At 47.8% G+C, this 27,663-nt stretch overlaps 1 protein-coding gene across 1 annotated transcript in view; it reads right to left on the reverse strand.

Annotated features, from left to right (window-relative positions):
• Positions 1 to 4,381: 4,381 nt before the first annotated feature.
• Positions 4,382 to 27,663, reverse strand: part of C8B (complement C8 beta chain) — a 38,315-nt gene continuing 15,033 nt past the window's right edge. The window contains exons 6-12 of the mRNA XM_006187610.3: positions 25,539 to 25,736; positions 22,048 to 22,288; positions 19,891 to 20,019; positions 17,415 to 17,578; positions 8,983 to 9,136; positions 6,842 to 6,910; positions 4,382 to 4,707 (exon numbers count right to left, since the gene is read on the reverse strand). Coding sequence (XP_006187672.2) covers positions 4,556 to 4,707; positions 6,842 to 6,910; positions 8,983 to 9,136; positions 17,415 to 17,578; positions 19,891 to 20,019; positions 22,048 to 22,288; positions 25,539 to 25,736 — 1,107 coding nt within the window. The 3' untranslated portion in view covers positions 4,382 to 4,555. The remainder of the gene's footprint in view (positions 4,708 to 6,841; positions 6,911 to 8,982; positions 9,137 to 17,414; positions 17,579 to 19,890; positions 20,020 to 22,047; positions 22,289 to 25,538; positions 25,737 to 27,663) is intronic.

The raw sequence follows: 27,663 nt of genomic DNA on the forward strand, positions 1-27,663 counted from the left end.
CCAAACACACAAACCCTAGTTCTTGTTGATGTTTTGAGACTCCCCAGAAGCAAGGATGTCTAGGACACTGCGGCGGGCTGACTGGTCCAGGCACGGGCCTGAGCTTGGTTAGTTCACATCTTCCAGCCCCCAGGAGGACGCTGCCATCACCAGCCCCATCTTACAGATGCGGAAACAGGGGCACAGATGGGTGCAGAACTTGTGCAAAGCCACAAAACCAGTAAGTCACGGAGCCAGGCCAGGACACAAACGCAGCGGCGTGGCACCAGAGCGCACACTTCTGAGCACGATGCCCCTCGGCCTCCTCGCCTGTGTTTCCGGTTCTACCCAAGAGGCTGTGATGCTCCCCTACCTCCCCTGCCAGGTGTCGCAGCAGATCCACCCCTGAGTTCTGAATCCCGCATCTCTCAACCTTGGAATTAACATTCCTGAAAGACAACTCCAAGAAGACGACATCCTATGGAAAAATCTGGTTTTGTGACAACATTCCGTAAACAGGGACTCCCAAAGATGTGAAGTGCACTGGTTCAGTGTGCTGCTGTTAGGGTTTAGGTGGTCATGACGGATTGCAGCTCAACCCACAAATGAGAAAGGCGGTGAAGGCAGAACGCTGGAAGACATTTTTTTCCTCTAAGTTTTTCTTTATTTGTATCTTCCCTCTGCTGCGCACTGGGCGGGCTTTCAAACCCTCTTCAGCCTTGGTTTCTTCCTCCACCTGTAAATGTGCTTCTCAGGTTTATCTCACCAGTGATGACAGCTTTCTGCTCCCTTCCTCTGCACAGTCCCTGAAGACTTCTGGTGGTCCCCAGGGGGTGTCACAACTCCCCTAACAAGTACCTTCAGCCCCTACCTGACAGCAGCTATTTTTGTGCGTCTTTTGTCTCACTCATCTTTTGTGCTGCTGCCCACCGAGCTGGCTGAATGTGCCTCCCCCGGCCCTTGCTGTGTGTCTGCCTCTATCTCAAGGTGGCTGCACCCCAAATCTCATGATGCCACCATCATAAACCACCAATTTACTAAAGCTTCTCACCTGCCTAAGAAGGTTCTGCCCTTGGCCCTGCTCACGTCCCTTTTCATTAGTTCATTAATTCATGCAACAATGATTTATCATTGCTTGCTTGTGCCAGGCCCTGTACTGAGTACCTGGGGTATGTGAGTGCAGTAGACAGACACTATCTCTGCCTTCCAGGACACGATGCTTGAGAAAGACTAGGAGACAATAAGCAAGTAAATTATAATACAACATCTGCAGAGCCTGGAAACATTGGCAAATAGACATATTGCCATTAGGATATCTTCAATCTGTGAAACAAAATATTTGTCCATCAAGATGATAATCATGGGGAGGGAAATAGCTCAGTGGTACAGCGCACGCTTAGTTTAACATGAACGAGGTCCTGGTACCTCTTCAATCTTCAGCACCTCCATTAAAAAAAAATACAGATGCTGATCACGAGACCTGGCCGGTGTCCCGGGGCCGTCCTGCTTCTGCCCCACTCTCTCCAGAGGGCTTTTTTATCTAAGTGCCTGGGAGCAGGACAGAGTTCTCTTCTTTAAAACCAAGATGACATTTTCCTCTGGATGCTCTGCCAGCAGATGCCCTTTCTCCCACCTCAGCATCCCCCCTTGACTTCCATGTCAGCCCATCCCTGGTAAGAACCGTGTCTCCCTCTGAAGCTTTCCCTACGTGTCATCCGATGATTGCATTAATATCTACCCCATCAAATTCAAATAAAGATTAAATAGGGTAATGCAGGTTAAAAGACTTCATAAACGAGCCCCGCTCTATAATTGGCAGCTATTATTATTATTGCTATTGTTAAAATAATTATAATACTTATTATTCCCACAGAAGTTCCGTTATTACCCCCAGGTCACACAGGGAGGAAGTGCAGACACAGAGCTCCCGCCCCGACATCAAGCACACGGCAGAGCTACCAGCATTTCAGAGATTCATGCTCTTGCATGCAAACCCCTCCCACATCCAGCTAGCCTGAGCTGGGTTCCAGCTGCCAGGACCACGGCCAAACTCTACCGCCTGGCCCATGTCCCACAGATACCACAGCTCCTTCACCAGTATGCCAATGCTAGCTACAGTTTGGCCAAGGTTTTCCAAAAGCACAGTTTGCATTTATTTTGTTTAATTCTTACATTATGTTGCAGCCTCCTCCTAAATGCATTTGTTTGCAAAAAGAGCCACGAGGGGAAGTTCAGCCCACAAATAAGCATATGATTATTACACAGTTTAGCAGTGCCTGGGCATCACCCGGGTATTCACCGGTGCTCCACAATTCAATTGTCTCTCCTTCAAGACCATATTTAATCGGATAAACAATTTCTGCTAAATGCAATAAACGCGAACCTGGGCTGTCATCTCCATAATCAACTCAAGTTTCCCATTAGAAGCGGTGGCTGTGATTGAGATTCAGAATTTAATTTGGCGGCTCTTGCTTCGACGTGCTAGTGCCGGCTTCCTGGGAGCCTCCCCGCAACTGAAGACAGAACCGCTCTCCCCCGTCTCTGGGGGATCTTAAAAGAAGACAGATTATAACGCAGGAAAATTATACGGCCTCAGTATAATGAAAGAGATAAAACGTTACTGGATTAGCCTGTTGAAATAACAGCAGACGGCAAAGCAATAATGATAAGCCAAACAAGGGCCCAGACCCATCAGCTCAGTTGCGGGGCCCTCGGGGGCGCAGGAGGGCAGACAGGATCGCCATGCTTGCCACAGCGACCCCCGAGCAGGGAAGAGCCAGCTGCTTCTGGGGTGGGTCTAGTGACTCAGTCCCAGAGAGCTGGCCGGCCAGACTGGCGGGTGTTGGTGACCGATCCTTGGATGTCCCGGATGTGTTAGGTCTCGGGTCCCAGCACCCACAGCGGCAAACTTAAAGTGGATGATGTGGCCGAAAACAAAGTAGTTGAAAACGAGCAGGATGAACCAATTCACCTTCAACTGACAGGTTTCCCCGCCCCCACCAACGTGATTTCAACAAATTCACGTGAAGTTATGCCACTGGACAGGAAGCGCCCAAGAGCAAAGAAAATATTAAGGGATGTTTTAATGAGATGGAGTGAATGAGAGCAATAAAGCTTAAACAATCACTTGACTCAAGCTAAAAAAGAAATACTTTGGTTTTTAGTAACATAAAGCTCAACGGCCCTCTCTTCTCCCCTTCAAACATCTCTCCCCCCAAAAATGCAATTTGCACAAAGGCACGAGTGAGCAGAGCAGGATGTACAGGGGTGGGGGAGGTTTACACTGCCCACTGACCCACAGCCACCAGCGTGAACTTCTCCTGACATGCTTCCTCTTCCAGCCATCACACCCTGTCCTCTTTTTTTTTCTTTCCTTTTAAACTGTCTCTCGTTCAGTGATCGGTTTCCCCTGCTCTTGTCTCCAGCTCAGGATCTTCGCTGGGTACCCGCTCACGTCACCACAATTCAGCTCTGCCCCAGAACTCCTGCTTCCGACACACACCACCGCTCCCTGTGCTCAGCATCCCAAGGAGCCAAGGGAGCCCAATCCACTCTCCTCAGATGCAGCGGGCGGGGATCTGTCAATCACACAGCACCTTCTACATTTCATAAAAAATTCTCTGTTAATCAAATGCCCATTTATTAAGAGGAAGGGGTCGTCCGAGTGAAGAGTTTAAAATTTTGGAGCCTACTACTAATATATAAAAAAATAGATAAACAACAAGTTCATACTGTATAGCACAGGGAACCATATTCACTGTCTTATAGTAACTTTTGGTGAAAAAGAATATGAAAATGAATTTATGTATGTTCCTATATAACTGAAGCATCGTGTTGTACACCAGAAATTGACACAACGTTGTAAACTGACTAGACTTCGATTATTTATGTATTTATTTATTTATTTATAAAATGTGAGGGAAAAAAAAACTTTGGAACCTGAGTTCCCTGGTTTGCAGTCCAGCTCACCTACTCCCTAACTGCGTACCCTTGACAAGTCAATGGTTCTAAGTCGGTTCCCCTGCCGCTTAATAGGGCTAATACTGAATCCACCTGATAAGGTCTTCATGAGGATGGAATGAGTTAACGCACTGAGCACCGTGGCCGGCACACAGTAATCATTTAATAAATACGAACTACCATTGTCACGGAGCAAGACAGGGTGCTCCCCTAGACAGGAAGAGCTCACTGTCTGCTCATGGATTCATCCTGGAGCACCTACTATGTGCTGATCACTGGGAGACAGTGGGACTTCCATGTAGACAACTCCTTAAAAAGCTCCCGGCTGGAAGTAAATATAAGTGAAATAAAACTGTGTGAGCAAAGCACAGATGACCAAGATGCTTAAGCCCTTAAGGAGACAATGACTGTTGAACTTACTCTTTGTTCCAATCAATGTGCATTTTACCAACAACATCTTTATTTTAAACATTCTGAACGGCACAGCCTTCCACCCTTGGGCCAGCCCCAGGTGGGAGCTGGTGGTGGGTGGTGAGCTGGCCTGGGCTCCCGAGGGCTCAGGGCTCTCGCTGTGCACAGCCCACAGCAGCATTACCTGCTAGGAGCTCTCCCTTCCTTAACAGTTAAGTGTCTCGGAAGCGGGACCCAAGCAGGGGTTGCCCCCATTTTGAGGAGGTGGATTGTTGCACTGCCTCTGTCTTGTTTTATGTCCTCCAGAACATGGAGACCAGTCTGACCAGCAATTCCAATTCCCATCAATGGGGACATCTATAAGAAAGAAGGTCAGTGAACATTAATTAACCCTTATTACACTCTGGTGCCGTGTAGAAGGGGTGAGGCGTTTAAACCCTAAGGCTTTAGGAGTCTGAATCTCTGATCTCCCCACTCCAGCCGACTGTCCTCCTTTCAGGCCATTGCCTCGCCATGCTCCCTTCTACCACAGGGCCTTTGCACATGCTGTTCCCGGGCCCAGAATACTCTCCTGTCCTCTATTCATCTGGTCAATCCTATTCACCCTTCAGATCTCAGTTTAAGTGTTATTTCTGCAGGGAAACCTTTCCTGACACTTAACTCGCCATCAACACTTCATGTTTTAAGGTCTCAGGGCATTTTGTAGCAGTTATGATGGGAACTTTAAATGTGTTTTTGGAACAATTTGAATGGTGGTGATCTTTCTAAAGCACAGTCTCCACGATGACAGGAACTATATCTGGCTTGCTCACCCCTGAACCCAGCACCTAAACTGGCACATGGGGGTCCCTGAGTAAGTATGAGTTGAGTAAATGAAGTTTCCAGCTTAGACCATTCCCAGTTATAGGATGCTGGATAGTTCACTCCTGCTCCATGTAGAAAATGGGAGCTCCGTTATCCACTGTGATTGCTGCGTGTTTTGAATGAGGTAATCACACTGTGCTCCCCACTCCCCGACATCTGCCTTTCCCTTGAGGACTTTTGGTTGTTGATGACACTGGCAAACAATCAACAGCGTCCACCATGACATATCGTGTGTCTGGCTGAGCCTAATGCACAGTGCCATTCTGGGTCCTTCATGTCTCCAGGCCTCCCTATTTGTAACATGAGACAGCTGGAGTGGGAGGTCTCCCAAGTCTCCTCCAACCAACAGAGATGCTGTGACTGGGCCACTACCCTCATCCTGGCCGGCCACTGTGTTGGGTCTGGCTGAGATGGAGGAGGAGAGAGTGAAGATACCTCTGAGCATCCTGCTGGGGAGGGGAGCAGCACAGGCACCGAGAGCAAAAGCTGGAGAGTCAGACCCTGGACCTGAACCTGGGGCCCTACACTTACTAACCATGTGACCACTGGGCAAGTTGGTTAGCCTCCCATGGAACCTCAGTTTCTTCATCTGTAGAATGGGGATATTGAGAATATTTTCTTCATAGGTTGCTGGGAGGATTAAAGGATTTAATATACGTAAGATACAAAGTAACACTATTTTTCTCTAAAACATATGACCGATACTTATTTTGCTCTTACGATGTGTTAGGTATCATTCTAAGAGCTTTATATGTCTCAGGAGAAACTCAAGACAACTCTGTGAGGTAGTTAATATCATCATCTCCATTTTACGGATGAGGACACTGAGGCACAAAGAGGTCAAGTAATTCGCTCAAGGTCACAACTATTAAATGGAGATAGAATTTGAACCCCAGCTGATTCCAAACCTTCAGTAAGGTGCATGGTACAAAGTGTTTAATAAATATTTGTTGCTTTCATTGGTTGTGCCATTTCCTTCTTTAACGGTATCACCAAAGAACATCCCAGAGAGGAAAAGAAAGGGGAGAAGTGAGAACTTCTTTTGAGAACTCTTAGATAATAAACTGGCTAAAGAATTTGAGAGCTGGAAGATAGTCTAGTCTTTCAGTTGTTAATTCAACAGCAGCAACTCTGTGGGACTGTGAGGACCCAGAGATAAATGGGACATGATCCCTGCTCGCAGACACAGGGGAGGGGCACACACATAACCCAAAACAGAATGTGCTAAGAGCTATACTAGACATGTGTTCAAAGTCCTATGGGATCCCACAGGAGAATGAACTAATTCTACTTGGTGGGGGGTGGGTTAGAGGAATTTTTACAGAAGAAGGGGCATCTGTGTTGGATTTTGAGGACTGAATAGGAGTTCAGTAAATAAAAAAAGAAGGTAAACATTCCAGAATTATCCAAAGAGATGACTTGCAGATGCCATGCACCAGTAGTCCTGTAACACACACCACTCACCGTTGTAAAAAATAATAAAATATAAAATCAAGCGTCAGGATGGATCTCAAGTTTCAGTGTCCAGCTCCCAACCCCATGCCCTAGCTCTGCTCTTGCTCTTTTGAATTGTTCTCTGGACTTCCCTAGACTTCCCTCTTCCAACCCACTCTCGAAGACTCCTTACTTTTCCGGTAGGTGACCTCACAGGCTGGGCCTTGGAATCCGGCAGGACAGATGCAGTCACAGCGTGATTCTGAGAAGACAGTGCAGAGAGAGTACGAATCACATCACGTGGGGAAAAGAAACTCCTTCCTCCCTCCACATCCCTGCTTTTCTATTAAAACAGGGCAAATGTTTAGTTGAATGATTTGAAATAAGAAGGTTCTGTGCCAGGAATCCCTACTCTATTCTAAGGGATCCTTTGCTCATGAAAGGGTGTTTATTCTACCACCCATGAGGAATGACAAGGAGTTGCTGAGAAAAAGTATTCTCAATATAATTTTGACCTAGACATCAGTTTTTGGAGGTCAGAGGCTACATGACTCAGGTTCCTGGGGTCAGTGGTCATTGATGCTCAATTTCACTACAAGTAATTGTCTAGTCTCTGCTTGAACACCTCTGGTGATGGGGAACTCACTACCCTTAGCTGTCTCCTCCCACCTCTGGCCAGTTCTGACACTTTGAAAGTTATTCTTTGTGTTAATCTGTAACACGTCACCCTGGAGCTTCTCTCCTCTGGATCACATGCATCTCTTTCCAGGATTGCCCTTTATAGCCCAGGTGCTATGGGCATCCCAGGCTCTGGCTTCATATTCTCCCTTACCTCCAGAGTACAGCCTCGGTGGACCTCACTCTCTAGGTCCAAATTCCAAACAAGGTGAGGGGGATTTCAGTAACCCTCAACCAAAACCTGGAGCTGGTGAACCAGCCTCGTTTCCTGCTTTACTGACCCTCGCTTGCAGGTCCTGGTCCTGGAGGCAGAACCTCCCATCCTGAAGCTCTTACATCCCCTGTGCTCCTCTCTGTCCCGTCCGAGAAGCTAGACAGCACCCCTCCATCTCAGCTGGGCAGGTGGAATCTTTCTCCCTGAGAAGTCTTCTCTTATGTCCCCTCTGTTGAGTTTGCTCTGCCACCTGGGTTCTGCCTGGAGTCCAGTTGGTTCCCTGGGCTGGCATCTCCTACACCCAGTTGCTCCTGACACCCTATCTCGGTATCATGCTGGACTGGACTCTTTCTCAGCCCAACACAACAGGAGCCGATGAGCCCAGGCCCCAGCCTCCCCCAGGTTTGCCTTGCCCATTGCAGTGACCCCAAATGCGACCCTCGAAATCAGCAATCAAGTTCTAGTGGCCCACCCATGCCACCGCCTCCCACGGCCCCAATTTTCTCACCATGTATTGATCAGGATATGCACAAAGGTGCTCAGCCCAGGCAGGGCCCCTTCTCTGAATAGGAAAGAGTCCCGGAGTTCATCCCCACTCCTTATTACAGACCAGCCTCAGCCTGCTCCTGCCTTCAGTTTAACGCTGCCGTTACTGGAACCTAAGTATCCCGGCAGCCAGAGCAGCGTGTCCCAGTTGCCTGCATTCTGACTTCCCGGGAGATGGACGAACACTGGTACGTTTCAACGCGGCTCTTGGGTCAAGCCTGGCTCTCCCGCTAGTCTAAAAGCCAGCAGTCATGGATCCTGCCTGCCAGTGAATTCAGCTGTAGAACAGCTTCCCAGCCCACACTCTGCAACGAATCATCTGGTAGGCTCCTTCAAAGGCCAATCCCAGTGATTCGCTTTAATTATTTTGGGCTGAGGCTCAGGGCTTTGTTTGTGAAAAGCTCCCCGAGCCATCTCACTGGCAGCCCGAGAGGAGCCTCGTGCACTTTGCCATGGGCTGCTCCTGAGTGCAGGGTTCTCCTTGGTCCAATCCTACGGCGCTGTGCTCTGGGGAGGTGGGGATTTTAGCAAGAGGAAGTCACACCCTCATTGCTGATTAGAACTACCTGGAAAGGGTTTAACCATCCTGAGAATGAGAGCCTCAAGTAATGATCAAGGGTGGGCCCTGAGCATCAGTAGTTCTAAAGATCTCAAGTGGTTCTAATGCCCAGTCAGGGTGGAGAGGCTCAGCTTTCAGAGGCTCCACATGGCCAGGGGGCTCTTTCTCCCCCTGAAAAAAACGAAGAGAACTTTATGACAGTCCCTGCGGCCTGAGGCAGAGGACTGGCTTGATTTAGAAACTCCCCAGGAGATAGTCTGGAGGGCGTGTGGATTTGTCCCGACCCCAGAAGCAGCCCCTCCAGACGATGTCACCCATGGCAGCCTGGCACTGGTACCTTTCAGGACCGGGACTCCATTCCCTTGGCAGGGAGCACAGTGGCAGGAGCTGAATTCCTTCTGGAACTCCTCCAGAGCCCGCTTCATGTTCTGCTTCACTGTGCTGGAATAGGCGAAGTCCGCGGCTGTCACCAGCTCGTACAGAGGCTCTGCCTGGGGAGGGAGCAAAGGCGTTCATTTCAGCAGAAAACGCTCATCAGATAGAAGCGTGAAGCCAGGCTCCGCAGGAACGGGCAGGGTCCACAGACCACAGTGGATTCATATGCAGCTGCGCGGGTGCCTGTCCTCTCTCTTTCCCACCCCACCCAGCGTCACAAATACGCTCTTTCAAGTTCAGGCCAACAAATGCTTGCTGAGCAGCTTCTGAGGGTCAGGCATGAAGCATCAGTAATGATTAAGATAATATCCCCTCTCTCCGAAAACTCAGAATCAAGAGACAGAGACAAAAGTACTAACGGATACTTACAGCACAGTGGTTACAGGTAACTGGAAACTTGTGATGGGCAGAGAGGAGCAGGTGGTTAATCTGTCCTTGGTGGGGGACAGGAGGTGATTTTCAAGCAGCTCTTTGAAAGTATTATGGATATATATATATATATTTCAGATTCTTTTCCATTATATGTTATTACAAGAAATTGAATATAGTTCCCTGTGCTACTAGAAAAAATATATATGAATGCATAAGTGAATCGCTTTGCTGTACACCTGAAACTAACATTGTAAATCAACTACACTTCAATAAAAAAATAAAATTAAACTAGAAAGTATTCTGGGAGCATTGACCCAACATCACATCGCCCCCTAAATCAGTGAAAAACCTACAGGTCATGCAAGAGCCACCATCAGGGAGCCCTCCCTGAGCTCCAGGCTCACAGAACAGCTTCCTACCAGGAAACCCTCAGAATACTTACACCACTCATCCAATGCAAATTCTCCCTCTCTGCTCCTTGGTGGTAACTGTTTTGTGTTGCAGTCTCCTTTCCTTCTCCTCATAACAAGACTGTAAGCTCCTGGTGATCAGACCTACATCCTGCTCAGCTGCCTCCAGGGCCCAGCCCCAGGCTTAGTGAGCCAGTGGATGGAAGACTGAACCTGGGGAGGGGAGGCCTCATTAGGGCACCAGGCACGGAGGCGAGGGTGTGGAGAGCAGAAACGTGGGCGCAGAAAGAGCGATGCCGGTAGCTCAGCCAGCGTGGCAGGCGTTTGACAGGAGGAATCCACCGACGGACGTGGTTGTGTTTGAGGGCTCAGACTGGACTGAGGCAAAGTCCACAGGGGTCGTCAAACACACTCAGAGCCCCTTGGCTCTGGTTTCAGCTCCAGGGCCAGGTTCCTCTCCAGATTTTGTTTGTGATCTTGCCCTAATCCAGCCCTGGAGGGTTTAGGGTCCGTCTAAATGCAGGCAATCAGGCCTAATAGAAGCCTCCTGTAGGAAGAAAATTGCTTCCATTTCTTAATGCATCTGATGCTGACCTTCACTCCAGTGGGCCAAGCAAGGCCCCTGGGTGGTCCCATTGTCTCATTGTTTTGTGGTCAATGAATTGATCCAGAGGCTGTTTGCAGAACGGTCCAGCCTGCTGGCCCCACATGGGGGGGCGGGGGTAAGTGGGGGGTACTGTAGCCCACAAAGTGCCCCTCCAGCAGCCTGTTTTCCCTGCCAGAGCACCATGGAAGTCTGCCTTTAACCACCCAGGCATTTTCCCACCGCTACTGAGATCTGCTCCAGGAGACGGAGCAAGTCAGCGGCAGAACTGGAATAAACCTTCCGTATATTCTGCGTGCCTGGAGCTGTGCTGGCGGTTTCCACTCCATCCTCACAAGGTGGCAATTACTAGCCCTGTTTCAGGTGAGGCTAAGCAACGTGACGAAGTCAAAGAACTCAGGAAATAGCATTGCCAGGATTCTAACCCCGAATCTGTCTTTTTCCTACTAGTTCGTGATGACTGTCGATAAAAATGGCTTGATTATTCCCATTTCCAACCTCTACCCCCAGATTCTCCACGATGGTTTGCCTTGGAACTCAGCAGCAAATCCTCAGGATTCCCTCCACAGCTCCCTCTTTAACATAATGTGGCTCATTTATCCTCTTTTTTGGTTTGCTGGTCCTTTTTTCCCCACCTCTTTTTTTTTCTCTCTCTCTTTTGTCCTCTTCTTCCTCCCTCCCTCTCTTTTCCCCCTTTTTCCTTCCTCTCTCTTTCTTCCCCTTCTCTCCCCAAACACACCATCCTAACTACTCACATTGATCACTGGGTCCTTAGCACGCCTGCCCTTGTGAAAATTCTATTTAGCATACTGCTGCACAGGGATGGTGAATGCTGGCTATTAAACTCCATGCAGTTCTCTGTGATGGACCCTGGTGACTGCCCTTCCTAATGACAACAAAGAATTATTGCCATAGCTGGCATTTATTAGGTGAATTAAATATGTACATTATCTAACTCAATCTTCACAGCAATCTTATGTGTCAGGTAGGCTTCTGTATCCCCACTTTACAGATGGCAAAGCCGAGGCACAGAAAAGTTAAATAGATTGACCAGAGTCACAGCCAGTAAGTGGCAGAAGATTTGAATTGTTACCATCGTGGTTTGTGCCTTTCAGTACATATTTTTGGATAGGCAGACGGACAGATGTTCACATCAAGTTAGTGGCATAAGGAAAGTGCAGTTTTACATTCCTTTTTTTTTTTTTTTTACTTAACATCATATTATGAGCATTTCCCACGGCATTCAATATTCCTTGATAAAATGATTTGTTATGGCTGCACAGTATCCTGTTGTATTGAGGAACTACAGTGTATTCAACTCTACCCCTGTTATTGAATCTTTAGGTTGTTTCCTTTTTTCTTTTCTCTTTTGCTACTACAGATATGACATTCTTCCCCCATCATCAGGGAATATGTTCCAAGACCCCCAGTGGATGCTCTAAACTGAGACAGGAGGGAAGAGGGCAGGGCACAGTCATTAAAAGAATGACAGCAATTAGCACCAAGATGGCGGAAGATTTGACTCCCAGTAGACCATGAGGCTCATTATACACTCACCGTAATGCATCAGCATGCTAAGTGACACACCCACAGGCGCCAGGACAGTTTCAAGGCTGACCATAAGAGGCCAAAAAGTGGGTGATGACTCAATTCCTGGGACTCCCAGCCCCTTCCCCAAAGTGGTTGGAATAATCCTCCCACTTGGTAGCATATGAAGTTGCCCAGCCCATAAAAACCAACTCTGCACCTCATGGCTGCTCTCTCTGGCCTTCTGAGACCTTCTGAGACAGCCCTGCACTGTCTATGGAGTGTGTGTTTCTCTGAATAAATCTACCTTCACTCTACTATGGCTTGCTCTTGAGTTCTTTCCTGCAGGAAGCCAAGGCCCCTCCCTTCAAGGCGTGTGTCCCACACAGCCATGCTCTCGCGTCCCATTTTCCTGTGTCAAAACCATGAATAGTACCAAACTCGCCATATACTATTTTTTTCCTATACATACATACATAGATAAGTTTAATTTATAAATCAGGCACAGCAAGAGATTAGCACTGATAATTCACTAATAAAATAGAACAATTATGACAATATACTGTAAGAAAAGTTACACGAATGTGCTCTCTCTCTCAAAATATCTGATTGCACTGTACTTACCTTCTACTTGGGATGACATGAGATGATAAAGGGCTTCTGTGATGAGATGTAGTGAGGTGAATGACAGGCACTGTGACACAGAGCTAGGCTACTGCTGACCTCTGATGACACATCAGAAGGAGGACCATCTGCCCCCGGTGGCCCTAGATCACTGAGCCAGCACCACGTCAATGGTTGGATGTCAGGAGCAAATGATGTCGATGACTAGGCATCCCAGGTGGGGATGGAGTGGGACAGCGTGAGGTTTCACACTACTCAGAATGGCATGCAATTAAAAACTTATAAATTATTTATTTCTGGAGTTTTCCACTTACTACTTTTAGACCACAGTTGATCATAGGTAACTGAAATTGCAGAAGCCAAAGTCTGGATAAGAGGGGACTATGGTAATGTAAAATAAGGCATGTCTTCATAGATAAATCTTTTTTTTTTAATGGAGGTACTGAGGAATGAACCCAGGACCTTGCGTGTACATGCTAAGCATGTGCTCTACTGCTGAGCTCTACCCTCCCCTCACAGAAACAACTTTACCAACTTTTAAAATGATTTCTTTAGTTGATTCTTGAATTTAGAGTTACTGGATCAAAACCTATAAGCATTTTTAATGTGTTTGACCTATACAGTTAAATCCTCTTCCTAAGGGGTTGTACCGATTAATATTCCTATTTCATTTTATAAAAATCCCCATCTCATCACTCCCAAAGACGTTGCGTATGATAGATTTTTAATCACTGCCAATTTGATAGGTAAAAAATAATACTGCATTGCTACTTTAATTTTCATTTTTATTCCTAGAGAAGTTAAAATTCTGAGTTCTTCTGAGAGTCGTCACATGTCCTTTCAGACGTGTTTCTTCTAAATTGCATCATTCCTCACACATTAAAGATTTAATTTGTGGCAACATTATTTTGTTGTCGTGTTATCACCCATTTCATTATATTTATGGTCTCCTTATTTGAAATTCAGAATCTGTTTTTCAAGTGAGATCCAGAAGTCAAAGTCTGACATTATTTTACCAGGTGATGCCACTGCCATGTCTGTATTTTAAACCTTCTCTCGATCAGAGTAATTTGTTTTTAGAAAATGTTTGAATAAGTTGCTTGAATGAGGTGTGATGGCTGTTATCACTGTTTACCAAATACATCAGCTTCTTTGCCTTCTGGACACTCGGCAGGGCTGCATCTCCCTCAACCATCCTTAAGGGCAGGTTTGCAGCGTGACTTCTTTGGAGCAAGGGACAGAGAGCAGACGGAGCATCGCTTCCAGGTTGAAGCTTTCAGAGCAGAGCGAGGTAGTGACACTTACACTGCTGTGGTGATCTTGGGAGCACATGACAAGATGAAGCCTCCACTGCCTGGATCCCCAAGTGACATCAAGAAAAGTCCCCTCGCCAGTAAACTGTGGATATGTTGTATGATTGAGCGATAAACATTTGTTGTACGAAGTCTCTGAGATTTGCGGTTTGCTTCACTGCAACCCAGGCTCTCCTGACCTCAAGGTGAACCACTCATTACTGTATTTTTCCCGTCTACATGTGATCTACATTTGGCTTCTCCATCAGCCTGGGTCCCAGATCACAACCTAGCCACCCCGACCACTACAGAAAGGTACACAGATGATAGACTTTGTGACTGGGGTTGCCAGTCAGATACAGAATGCCCAATTAAAGTTAAATTTCAGATAAACAGCAAATAGCTTTTTAGTGTAAGCCTGTTCCATGAAATATTTGAAAAATGCTTATACTAAAAAAGTGGTATAAGTGATTAAAAATCTATAATACGCAATGTCTTTGGGAGTGATGAGATGGGAATTTTTATAAAATGAAATAGGAATATAAATCAGTACAACCCTTTAGGAAGAGGATTTAACTGTATATGTCAAACATATTCTTCTCTGTCTGAAGTTCAGATTTAACTGGACACCCTGCAATTTTCATGTACTAAATCTGGCAACCCTCTATGTGATTCCTTTAATATCTTGGAGTGTCTTTGGGATTTTTCCATCCATTGATGCCCATTTCACTGAGCCACAAGCTTTTTCCTTCGAGACCACATGGTCGTCACTCCATTATCTTCAGGCATTTAGCACTGCGATGAATTCTAAGACCAGGACGACTTTTATTTTTGTATGATCTATTCCTTCCTCCAAGTAAAATGTTTCACCACAAGGTATTTCAGTATTGTTTTATCTTCCAGACTTTAACCCACTTTTCAGTGAGCTGTTCATTTTGCATTATCAGCCCAGGGAAGTTCCCCTTGTTATGCGCTTGGTGAATGCATCTTTACATTTAATCTGATCTCTTTCTTAGAAGTCTCTGGGTTTTAGATTTCCACTTCTGTACTCTCTGTCCATCATATTTCTTCTACGTCATTGTCTTAACCTCCTTGTCTTTTACTTCTGCACTACAGGAACATTTTTATAGCACCTTCCACATCACTGACTCAATTTTCTGCAGCGTCAATTCTGTTCTTTATAGTTTCCCATGCAGGTTTTAATTCTACTATTGTGCGTTTGGTTTTCTGTGTTCAGCCACTTCCCTTTTCATCTGATTCATGTCTAAACATCTCAGCTTCTATTGTTTATTTCATAAATTCCTCATTTCCTTGAATTTTATTATAATCACAAAGCAAATGCATTGTAAAATTTACTTCTGTTTCTAGATGTACGCTTGTCTTCTTTGTCTCGAAAGTAACTTCCATCTTCTGTGTTCAAAATTTTCTTTACATATCCATTGCTTTTTCTTACCTTTTCTTGGAACAGAGTCATCTCTCTGTAGCTGAAGTTTACCAGTCAACAGGGCTCTTCTGTGGTCTTCCTCCCTGCCTCCCTGGCTCCCACAGGAATTGTGTTTTCAGATCTTGACCTTCAAGACTGGTTTACGTACACAAGCCTTGGCCACCACTCTGGGTCTAGGGATTCCTTACCTAGTGGTCTCTCTCTCTCTCCTAAAAGCAGTTGCTGCTCCAACTACCCGGTAAGCTGACTCAGCAGAGAATTATTCTGGGCTAATGTGAGGTCATCTGCAGTCTTCTCTTGTCACAAAGAGCACAGGAAGAGTAAGAGGCCCACAGTGTCTGCTTCCAACTCAGGTTAGGGATGTACAGAGGACGTGGGTAAACACCTCCGGCAAATTCACCTCCCCGACTCCTGAAAACATCTCTGATTCTCTTATCTCTTTCCCGTTTCAGCCCACACACCCTTCACAGCACTACACTGGCAGTGGATGTGATACTTCCCAGTACATCGCATACGGGCTGGGGAGCCTCTGTGCCGTCAGTGAAGTGCTACCCCTCTGAGGATGCAGGCAGGCCGGTCTGAGATGCTTAGCGCGCTACCGTGCACCTTCTCTCTCTTTCTCTTTCTCTCTCTTACACACACACACACACATCACATGCTATTTGACACCAGACATACCCAGTGCCCAGAATGGCACAGCCAACCTACTTAGAGAGGTAAACAGGGCAATCTATTAAGTCTAAGTTTAAAAAAAAAAAAGATTCAGGTAAGATATGAGCAGAAAGCAAAGACCAGTATCTGTTTTCCCATGAACTCTGTCCTCTCCCCTGCCCATCTGGGATACCAACCAATGTCACCAGGCCACCAGCCAATCCCAGATTTCTCTGGAGCTGCCTGCATAACCTTCTCGATGCTTGCCAGCAACTGTACCCTAAGTGTCACTGCTGAATAAGTGACAGAGGAAAGGATGTGGATGGCAGCCTTCTTGTTCTGCAGAAACTCTGCATTTGACAGACAGACAGAGACACTGTAAGAAATTGCCAGGGTCGGGAAGTGCACAGCCTTCCCTCAGAGCTCCGGCCCCTCGACTCCCCGCGTGGCTGCAGGAATACATCTCCAGAGGGTAGATGCTGGACCATCAATGACTTACAGACAACGGCAAGGAGAGAACAGCGTACAATGTGACACGGACACTGTGCTCAAGTCCCCACAGGCGAGGACCAACCGCCGCTGATGTGTGCGTGACAGTCTTAGTCTAACAAGTGTCTTTTTAGTTTAAGGTTGCAAAACTGCTCTTGTTTGGGTGACAGGTGGTTGGGATCATTATTTCTTATTTATCAAACCCACAGGAGAGTCTGGAGGGGAGGGAAGAGGTCAAATTCTTAAGGTCTTAAGACTCCTGAGCAGCCACAGATGGACACCACCTCTGTGACCTTGATTTTCATCTGCCACAAAATGGAGATAAGCATACTTAATGTGCAGACTTGTTAAGATTAGATAAAACAGCATTCCCAAAGTCCCTGGCAGAGTATCATGAATAGAGTAGGTGCCCAAAACATGTTCGTGATTAGCGTGACATCTTGTGCTGTCCTGTATGACAGTTGCAAGTATGTATCTCGCTGTTCAGCACAGACTGTATTTTTCATCCTTGCATCCTCCTCTGTGTTCCCCCAGTGCCTTAGTTCCTGTCACATCACAGGAATTTAGCAGCTGTTTGTTGGTTGCAGGAATGAATGTTTAAGTGAACAAATAATGGAATGAGTGATTCTCTGATGAAATGGAAACAATATTAATTTAAGAAGGCTGGAATTAGCAGCTGGCGGTTCATCTCCTTTAGTAACTTGGGGCCCAAATGAGAGGGAGTCAGGGCTCTCTAGCTGTGCTGAGCAGCGTGTTATAATCGGTTCACTCCAGATATATATTTTCCACCATAATGTATGTGCCTCAAGATGAGGGCTTGGGTCTTACTGAGTTCTGTATTCTGTACCCCGGGCTCAGAGCAGCCCCTCAGAAGCTGTTTTTGGAATAGAGGGAAGGATGAGTAAGGGCAGGTGCATGTACCTTAATTTTGATGATGTCCGGGTTGTACTGCACTGCGTCTCCCCACTCCTGCATCAGGTCAGCTGTCGGTAGCTCCTTGTAGGCCAGGGCAGTGATGTGCTCACTCGCCCCTCCTCGCACGAGGACCACCAAATCTTTCACCATGGTGTCTCTCTTGTTTCTGCCTGGAATGGACACGGAGACCCGGCATGTCAGGGGATCCATTTTTGCACCTTGCAATTTACCGCAACCCACTGACAACCTGGTTGCCTTAATACTCCTTGAGCTTGCCCTGGAGACGTGGGTGGACAAGACGAATCCCTGTCAACAAGGGAGTCACGGTGTGAGGGGCAAAAAGGGCAGCTCACTCAAGCATATATGACACAGGCAGGCGACAGGACAAGAAAGGGACATTTGTTTTGAGCATCTGTAAGTGCCAGTCGCTAAGTGAGTCTACAGAAGATGGACCGCTGATGCACACATACATATATGTGTACATACATAGGGATAGATTAAAAGATCATAGATAGTAAATAGATTGGTAGATAGATAGATAGATTGATTATTAATCATTTATGGGTCATTCACTAATCTAAGTGTTGACCATGTATTAACTCACCTAATCTTCACTATAAAATAGGAATATAATCCTTATCTTGCAGATAAGAAATCTTAGGTACTAGAGGTAAAGGAATTTACGCACCCAGCCCTGCCCAAGCCCTAAGCTTTATCACTTCTTTGTCTCGGATGACAAAGGTGGGAAAATATGTAAAGGCTGAGCACGGCACGTAAAAGATACTCACTGAACATCGTGTCTACCGTAAAGTGATTATTATTATGACTTCCCATGGGATTTCGCAGAAAGCCCTCAATCATACCAGCGAATCACTCCTATTCGAATTTGTCAGTGTGCCCGATGCCAAAGGGACCGATGTGAAGTGAACGCTCTGCTCTGAGCCTGCAACACCTGAGCGTCATGAAAAAGGGGTCTTGTGTCCTACTGGCAGGAGTGTAAGTTGGTACAAGGAATTCAGAAACCACTTGGCATTACCTAGTGTAGGAAAAGCACATATTCTACACTCTAACAATTCCACTCCTGGGTATATTCGCTGGAGAACCCCTCGCACGTGTGCACCAGAGGGCTACGTAAGAATGTTCACAGCAGCATTGATTATAATTGCTTGACATGGGAAATCACCCCAGTTCAACAACAGAAGGAACAAAGTGTTCTATTCATACAATAAACTACTATGCAGCAGTGGAAATGATCTAGCTATAGTTATAAACAAAAACATGATCTCGAAAAAAAAAAAAAAAAGAAACGAAACAGAACTGAAAAGATTACATTCCATCCATATAAAGTTCAAAAACAAGCAGCCCTGAGCCACATTGGTTGGTAGAACTACCATGAAAGGCAGAACTACCATGTTTAACACAGAAGTCAGGGTGTACCCAAAAGGGAGAGAGGAGTTGTGACTGGCAAGGTTCTTGGGGTGTAGGGTGATGCTCTATCTAGTACCTGGGATGGGGGTTAATGAACAAGTCTTCCTTGAAGAGCACCTCTGTTTTATGCACGCCGCCTTAGCAGGATGCCTCTTCTAACTGAGCCCCACTAAGATAAACAAACAAAAGCAACAGTATCTACCCCACATCAGTCACCCCACATCAGCCACAAGCGCAGCCACAAGCGCAGGAACGCTTTCTCCTGCTCCAGACCAGGAGTTCATTTTTCTTGTTATTTTACTTTGTTTTGCTTTGGCCATGGATGTGCTCATTCACTTATGATCCCAGGCACCAGCTGAGTAAGTAGAACAGATGGAGGAGGGCTGCTCAGGGTGCAGAAAGGATCAGGGACTGGAGCCCTGCTGATCAGCCTCTCTTGTATAATCCACTCGCTAGGCTGATTCCCAGCTCCCTTGCATGGCCCCCAAGTTCTCTGCTCCCAGATACCTGGGATTCAGTTCCCACCTCCCGGTCTCTCCTGTCACATGGACTCTGCTCCATGATTCACGGCTTTGCCTTCTCTGCTAAGTCTCCGTATGGCCCCTTGCCTCACTGCCTCCACCTGGCTCCTACCCCTCTAGCCTAGAGAATCCTACCGCTAGCCAGGCCAACTCCCAGCCCCTGGAGTAAATTCTGAACATTAGATTTTTTTTTTCTCCCTAAAAGCAACCTGGATACTTTACCCCTCACGTTGCAGTTCAAATGAGCCTCATCCTGGGGCCCCAGGCTGGGTCTGGTGCTTATCACTGCCTTGTCCTTGCTTCTTTCATTGTTTGCCTACCTCACGTGAGCACCGTGAGGACAGGAAGAGCATCTCACTCATCTCTGCATACCCTGCACAGAGGAGCAGCAAGGTAGCCTTTTGTTGCATGAACGATCATTTTAATTGAAATGCCTTGGCATCTGCAGTCGTTCGCTTAAAGAGAGACTGGGTCCAGGGTGCTAGAGAGGGAAGGACCATAAGCAGAGAGGTTCCCGTGCCCCCGCCACTCACCTTCGATCTCATTCAGAACACCCTTGCACTTGTCCACCGACACATCCAGCTTGACGTAGACATTTTGGATGGCGCCACCGATTTTAAAACCATTTTTGGCACACTTCTGGACATCCCTAAGGGAGTAACCTGAAGGAAGCAAGAAAAGAGGCTCATAACCTCGAAGGGAATTTGTCCTGTGCCTTTTCTGGTGATCGATTGTGGAGCCCTAACCCTTCCTGGAGGTCGTGGGGCCCCACAGGGGCTCAGGTATAAACTGATGGGTGGCTAGCCTGGGGACAAGAAATGCCAGGCAGCTGCTGGCAGCAGGGCAGAGACCCCATCAGAGATCAGCACACCCCCCCCCCCATCACAGCCTCTTCAAAGCCTCCGAGGGCTTTTGCAGCCCTCCGAGGAGAGGACTACTCGGAGTCGCTTTCTAAAACTGTGCCTCCTCATCAAGTCTCTCGGGATCGGTCCAGTGAGCAGAGGCTGCTGCAGTCTGTCCCGCGTGCCCTGACCCTCCCTTCTCCACTCTTTGCTATGGTAGAAAGAGCTTGTTATTTGATTAGTTGAAGGAATGCTTATGAAGTGTCTGGTACAGCGCCTGACAAAGAGAAGGGACTGATTTCCCTCGTTCCTTTTTCATTTCTGGACCATTTCCCATCCGTTCCTCTTTCACTCTCCCCAGGGCATCTTGCTGCCCTGGGCTTGCTGGAGCCCTCTGTAGCACTTTGAGGTCAGGGAAATGGGGGGGAGGGCAGCTCTGACACCTGGGATTGTCTAGAAGTTATTGGTGTAGATCAGTTTTCCCCAAAGCGTGTTCCTTGCAACACAATTCCCAGGATGATACCTCTTCTAATTCTCAGAATAGCCCAAGTGTTACAAGAAGCCAGGCTCCTGCGGTCAAGCCAGTGCGACAAACGTTGCATCAGAAGAGGTGGAGCGTCGTATTTCAGTATGCCTGCGAAGCTCTGCAAGTGGGATCTGTTACATGTTTCCCCAGCTTGATCACAAAACACTTCTGCAGGATGCAATCTGAGGAACCATGGGGAAGTGCTTTTGAAACCACTAATACAGAGGACGGAACCCTTGATCTTGGCAAGACTGAGGTTACACCAACCTAAATGGACACTATGGACCATGTGTCCTCTTGCAAGTACACTGGACTTGTAACCAAGCCCGGGCTCGGCCACTGTAAACTGTGTGACCCAGGGCAGGTCATTTAATCTGACAAGTGTCATGTTGTAGGAAAGAAGACCGGATTGGGAACAGGACTCACACCTTAGACTTGAAGTTGATTACACTGGAAAGACCTGTACATCTGTATGAAGAGTGGACGGCATATGGAGAATGGGGGTTGAACATAACTTTGGAGGCTAAGATAATAACCTGGGGCAGTGTAACTCCAAGTGTGGTCTGTGGACCAGCAGCACTGGTATCACCTCAAAGCTCGTCAGAAATGCAGAACCTAGGGTCTCATTTCAAACTTACTGAATGAGAATCTACCTCTTACAAGATGTGCAGATAACTCACATTCACATTACATTTTCAGAAATACTGGCCCTGGGGTGAACAGAAGATGGTAACAGCAAAGAGAAAATATAATTTGTGGGGTTAGAGCTGATGTGACTCGCTAATAGATGGGAAGGAGAGAAAAATTATCAAGGGTGACTCCTAGGTTTTTGGCTTGAACTACTGATTGAATGGCAGAACCATTCTGAGATGTGGATGACTATGGAAGAAACATGCAAAGCTCTCTCTGGGGGCAGGTTAAGTTTGCTGTGGTCATTAGACATTCAAATGGAGATATCAAGGAAGCGTTCCAACATGAGCTCGTGGGTGCACAGAAGAGATCCAGGGTAAATATATACATCAGGAACTATCTGCATGTTGAAGGCATTCAAAGCCAGGGGATCACGTGCTCCTGTCGAGAGGGAGTCGTTGTAGAAAGGAGGACAGCCCAGACAGAGGGCTGGCAGAGGAAGGCCAACATCAGCAAGTTTGAAAAAGGACGAGAAATCTGCAAATGACACTGTGGAAGGATAGCCAGGGAGGGAGAGGGGAAACCGGGAGCACTAACTTATAACCCCTCCCCCACAATGACTAGATGCCTCTCTCCCATAGTTCCCATGTGCCCCTCCAACCCCCATCAGAAAAGTGCCCTGGGCAGCGCACCCTTTCTCTCCATGGCCTCTTTGTTCATCACCAGCGTGTACTCGTAAACGCCCCCGAGCACGGCCTCTGTGATGTAGTGGGTCCCAAAATCGCGGAAGAGATCCCTGTACTCCCCGTAGCCGTACTCCAGGGGCAGCTGCTTGACTCGCTGAAGGAACTCATAATGGAGCATGAGGCTTCTGGATTTCAGCTTGTACCGGGCGACTTCAAGGTCAGAGCGCGCGTGCAGAAATGAGCTTTTCTAAATGAAATACCAACAGGGGAAAACCAGACCTTTAGAGTTTAGGAATCTGAAACGAAAAGATGAACTTTACAAATATCATCCGACGTTCTCGGCCTGGGGTCGTCACTCATGGCTCCTGTAGGAGACCTGAGGGAAGACGGCCTCTTTGAGGAGACTTCATTTCTCATAAATATTCGGATGTCCTTGTCAGCTTGGAAGAGCCTGCTCTTGACTCCCTGCCTTACAGTAGCAAATAAGGAATGAGAAGGAGGGTAAGGAGAAGCAGACACAGAGGGAGCAGCAGACAGATGCTCGTGGACCACTTCGAGGGGAGACAGGGTTTGCGGATTGGCAAAGGCAACTCCTTGGTGGATGCTTTTTAAAACTCCCAAGAAAGGCCACTCAAGAAAGAGTAAAAGCAGTGCTTTAGGAAGGTGAGACATCGTAGTGCCTGGCAAGGGTCCGCAGACAACAGCCGGCACACAGAGCCCAGTGTGTCACTTACTTGGTTTTGTAAATCAAGTTTCATCGCAGTGCAGCCTGTACTGACTCACCGTCCAGAGCTGCTGTCCCCCTCCAATGGCAGAGCTGAGCAGCTGCCACAGAGAACATACAGTCTCGCAAAGCCTCAACTATTTACTCTCTGGCCCTTTACAGAAAAAGTCTGGCGACCCCTGGTGTGAGGAAGAGACCAAAAGATGGTGACACTTGATCCAGGCAGGACTAGCATCCAGGAGGATTCCTGTAATTGAAGGTCGGAGGATCCCACCCTGCCTTGCGGGGAACCTGTGGACCATGCGCATTCTTCCCTAAACTTAACATTCTCAACCAGTTTGACAGGTCAGCTCTGTAGGCCACGCCAGCCCTGCTCCCTGCCCTGTGCTCAGGCCACTCTAGTCCCACCCCAGTGACTCAGACCCTCTTCCTTCTTCCTAGGACCCTTCCAACCTAAGCAGTCAACACGCGCTCTCATCATGACTTTTCGAAACTCAGGTTTCATCTTCCGCTTGGGTTATGATAAAAGCTTCCCCACCGATCTCCCTCCTCCTCCTCGCCCGCCCCCAAGTCTCCAACCAGACTGGACGTCCTACAACTCCAACAGTATTACTGCGACGGCCCTCTGGGATGAAAATAACCCCATGCGACGGCTCTCAATTGCCTCCTAAATAAAACGGATTCCCTTCAGTGGGATGTAGGAATTTCACAACCTGTCCCCCATGAGCCTCCTGGCCTCAGCTTCTACAATCTCAAGGTCTTCCTCCCCCTACCTTATTTCCACCACCCACGCCACACGTCAGCATTCATCCAGCGTCTCCCTGTTCCCCAAATCTTTCCTTCTCTTGTGGAATATAATTTCACACATCTTATTCCTTCTGCCAGAAAGGCTCTTCCCTCCCATTTCTGCCTGACACACACCCACTTTTTTATTTTAAATTCCTGCTTAGCCATGACTGCCTATGTGACGCCATCCCTGAATTTCCCGGACACACACTCCACTTCCTAGGACTGCACTGCAGTTTGCTTAAACTTCCTTTACTGTAGATTCCATGCTGTCTTATAACTGATACCAGATGTGTGTGTGTTGACCTCTCCTACTAGACTGGGAGCAGGAAGGCAGGAATCATGCCATATTTGTCTCCAGGTCTCAAGTCTCTAGTTGAGTGCCTGGCATGGTGTAAACACTCCGGAGCTGGCTGTCTGAATCAGGGAGGTGGGAGGGAGGGAGACAGAGAAGGAGAAAAGGAGAGAGAAAGGGAAGCAGTGACTAGATGGGACCCCTCCTTTTCTCTCCTGACAAGACAATTCCTTTTAATCACTCCTGCTATTCCTTACTGTATTTCAGCCTTGAGCACCGACCAAGTGCCATCTTGAATCTAAAGATGTCAGAAGCAGCCTCAGTCCCCGAGGGGCTCACAGCTGAGAAGACACAGAAAAGTAAGCAAAGGCAATCACAGTCAAATTCATGTTTAACACTCATGTCCTCTACTGGCTGATACTCTGGCAGCAGAGACCTTCCCGGGCCCCTCACCACTCCTTTTTTCTCGCATACATCGCTGTAGACTATTAATTTTCATTCCCTCCATGCTGCTCTGAGATTAGTCTACCACATCACACCCCTGTTGCCAACTCTCAGAGGCCTGAGCATCAGCGCCCCTGATTCACTCTGGAATCCAAGGTTCCTCAAGTCCGCCTGTCACCTGCTCTCCGTCTTGCATCCCTTACCTTCCCACTCCCATTCCTCCTCTTCCGCTGAGTCACAGGCTCTGACCATCACCTTATGGCTAACAGGGAGCCGCTGGTATGATTAGATTAGTAACAAAAACATGTTTCTGGCAGCACATACATTTGAAGGGGCAGGCTGGAAGACAGGAGACCCCTGAGGAGGATCGAGCGAGAGGTGAAGGGGCCTGGGGCTGGTTAAGACGGAATCAGTTAGATGAGGAAGTATTGCAGAGTGACACTGAAGAATCTGGTGGCCAGCAAGTGTGGGAAGGAAGAGAAGACTGCCCGATGCGGTTCTGACATTCTCAGCCTGGAAAGGCGGAAGGCAAGGGATGCTACTTAACACAGAGAAGTCAGGAGGAAGAATTTGCTTTGGAGGGTCTGCAAGACATCTAGGTAGTGATGCCCAGGGAGGCGCGGGGCAGAGCTCAACAGAAAGGAGAGGAGCAGCGGTGCAGGCTCAGGCTCGCCCTTGTAGAGGAGAGGGAGTGCGCAGAAGAGGTCCCCTGGGGCAGCTGCCAAGTAAGAAGGGAAGATGACCACAAATGGAATAAAGAAGGCGTAGGGCTGTCGGAACCCAGGAAGGGAACTAAGAAGAAGAAGAAAGCAGGCAAGAGAAACAGACACGTGATGGTGTGGTCAGCGTCACCAAATGCCCCCAAGGAGCTGGAGAAGCATCTCAGAGGACATCCCGGAGCAGAATTTCAGCAGAATATTTGGAACAGATGTCAAATTGCCGGGGGTCAAAAAGTCTCCCAGAGATGGGTAGTCTGGCAAGGCAACCATCCTCAGCTTAATGAAAACCAAGGGAAAAGCTTATTCAAAAATGAGAGTAAATAATTACAGAAGGCCACTGCTGCCTGGCCCTTCTAAAAAGTAAGCTAATGTAAGACCAAGGTATTTTTTTGTGAAAAGCTTTTCAAGGTAACAGAAATACAATTAGTTGCCAAAACTCAGAGCAATATGGAATACAGGCATATTCGTGAACATGAAAGTTCAAATGAATACACAGAAATTTACTTAAAGAGCAAAAATGGGTACTTACCGTATGAGAGAATTGTTTGATCCTGCTAATTAAATGTTGGCCAGTATCACTTGTTTTGCTAATGCCAAATTCAAATATGCCAGGTTTTTTAAAGCCAAGGGAGAAACTGGACTGGCCAATGCTTGTCTCTGTGACATTTTGTTCGAAATCTGAGTATGATTCGTATTCTGTCAGCACAAATTCATATTTGCCTTGGGTCTGAAGGAAGAGAAAAAAAATGGTCTGTATTTCATCAGCGTCACATCAGTCCCATTTAAGTCACCAGATACCCACTGTCCTCCGACTCTGTTCCAGACACCAGAGCAAGTGCTCTGGACATAGAAAACACAACTGACCATGTCCCCACCCCTGGGCTCCTGATCCAGCAAGAGAAACAGACGTGCGGGCTGATACTCCAGAGGTGGGCACTTGATCAGGCCGTGCACTGGGAGAAACGCAGCAGAACACTCTGGGCTTGGACTGGGTGCAGGCAAAGGCGCGGAGGGGCAAAGGGCAGAGGGCAGTCCAGAAACTGTGGGGATGCTAGTGAGGTGGTCTCGGAAGATGCCAGAGTGAGGGGGAGATAATGGTTGTGAGAGGATGTGCTGGCATCTGGCTGCTGAGGCTTTGGGATTACTCCCTGAAACGTGGACTTAAGCCAAAGACGAGCTAACGGAGGAAGCAGCTGAGTATCCAGAAATCCACAATAGGACGGGATAGTGGTCAGGTCAGAAGGGATGCACATGGGGTCAGAGAGACAAGCCAATGAAGAGGCTCTAAGAGGAGGGCAGTGGGGACAGCTGCTGGACAGAAGCAGTGCAGTGGGGATGCAGTGACAGGGACGCCTTTGAGAACTTAGAGGAACGGTCTGCTCAAAAATCGTTTGCTCATGCAGTGCACAGGGCAACTGCCAAGGGTGTTGCCTGGGTAGCTCCAGAGTGACCAGTCCCAAATCGGCTCCGGCCCCATCCCATCGGCTTCCGGATGTCTGCACTTCCATCTCAGCTTTGAGGAAGACCAGCAGAGGTGATTCCAAGCGGGCCTGGCGGAAGGCACCATTTTCTCGTCGGGTAACTTTGGACATTGGGTTAAACTTCTAAGGCCTCAGCTTCTCCATGTGCAAAATGGGGACAATACGGACTCCTCCCATTGGGCTTGTTCTGAGGGTTGGGTTTGTGTAGGTAGAACACCGCACACTACCAGGCACAGCGCTCAGAAACACTGGCTACCGAGAGGGGAGACTGAGATCTACGTCCGCCTGCCTGAGGAGATGTTTCTACCGGGATGATAAACGGCTGCTCTGCGCTCCTCCCTTAAAAGTGGACTCTACAGAGATGGCCCTGGCCCCAACCGGGGAGGGTGTGCCTGTCCCTAGGTTCATTTTGTCTTTTTCAGCCAGTAAGTATGTGCGGGGAGAGGGGTAGGCGGGAGGGAGAGGGCGGAGGGGGAGAAGCCCAACCTTCAGGACTGTACCACGTTAGAATGAAAGCCACCACCCACGTCTGCTAGGCCAGCCCTCCCATGTTACAGATGAGGAAACTGAGGCCCAGAGTGGAACAGGAACTTAGCCTTAAGCAAAACCGGCACCTGTGGCAGAGCCAGGCCTGGCACCCAGGTCTTCCCCCAGGATTTCAGGTGCACTGTCATGTAAGATCGTCTATTCTAAACCCCACTCTCCACGAGACTGCGTTGGAGTCTGTGTGTTAACCACACGGGCTGATCTTGGTACAGCATTTTATAACTTCAAACGCTTAGCACGATGCCCCGTTTTAGCAGGCAAGGACTTGGTAATCACAAGCGTTAACCCTTCCCGAGGGCTCGCTGTTAAACCTGGTACCACGTGTACTGGGCGTTTGCACAGGTCATCTCACTAATCCCCTCCCAGCAGGCAGAACCTTTACAACTCCCAATTTAAAGGCAGGAAAACGGAGGCTCAGAGCTTTTAGGATGACAGAGATGGCAGCTGCAGGGCCATCACATCTGCAAGACTCCAAATCCTAAGCTATGCGTCTGTCTTCACGGTGGCTTTGGACACCATTGTTAGTGTAGCTGCTGCTCCGACATTTATGTACCACCTTTACGAGACATAGCATGCCAGCCTCCCCACTGTGTCCCAGGGAAGGAACTGCTCGTGTGAACACAGGAA

Source organism: Camelus ferus, chromosome 13 (genome assembly GCF_009834535.1).
Source record: "Camelus ferus isolate YT-003-E chromosome 13, BCGSAC_Cfer_1.0, whole genome shotgun sequence".
Taxonomy (NCBI): Eukaryota; Metazoa; Chordata; class Mammalia; order Artiodactyla; family Camelidae; genus Camelus; species Camelus ferus.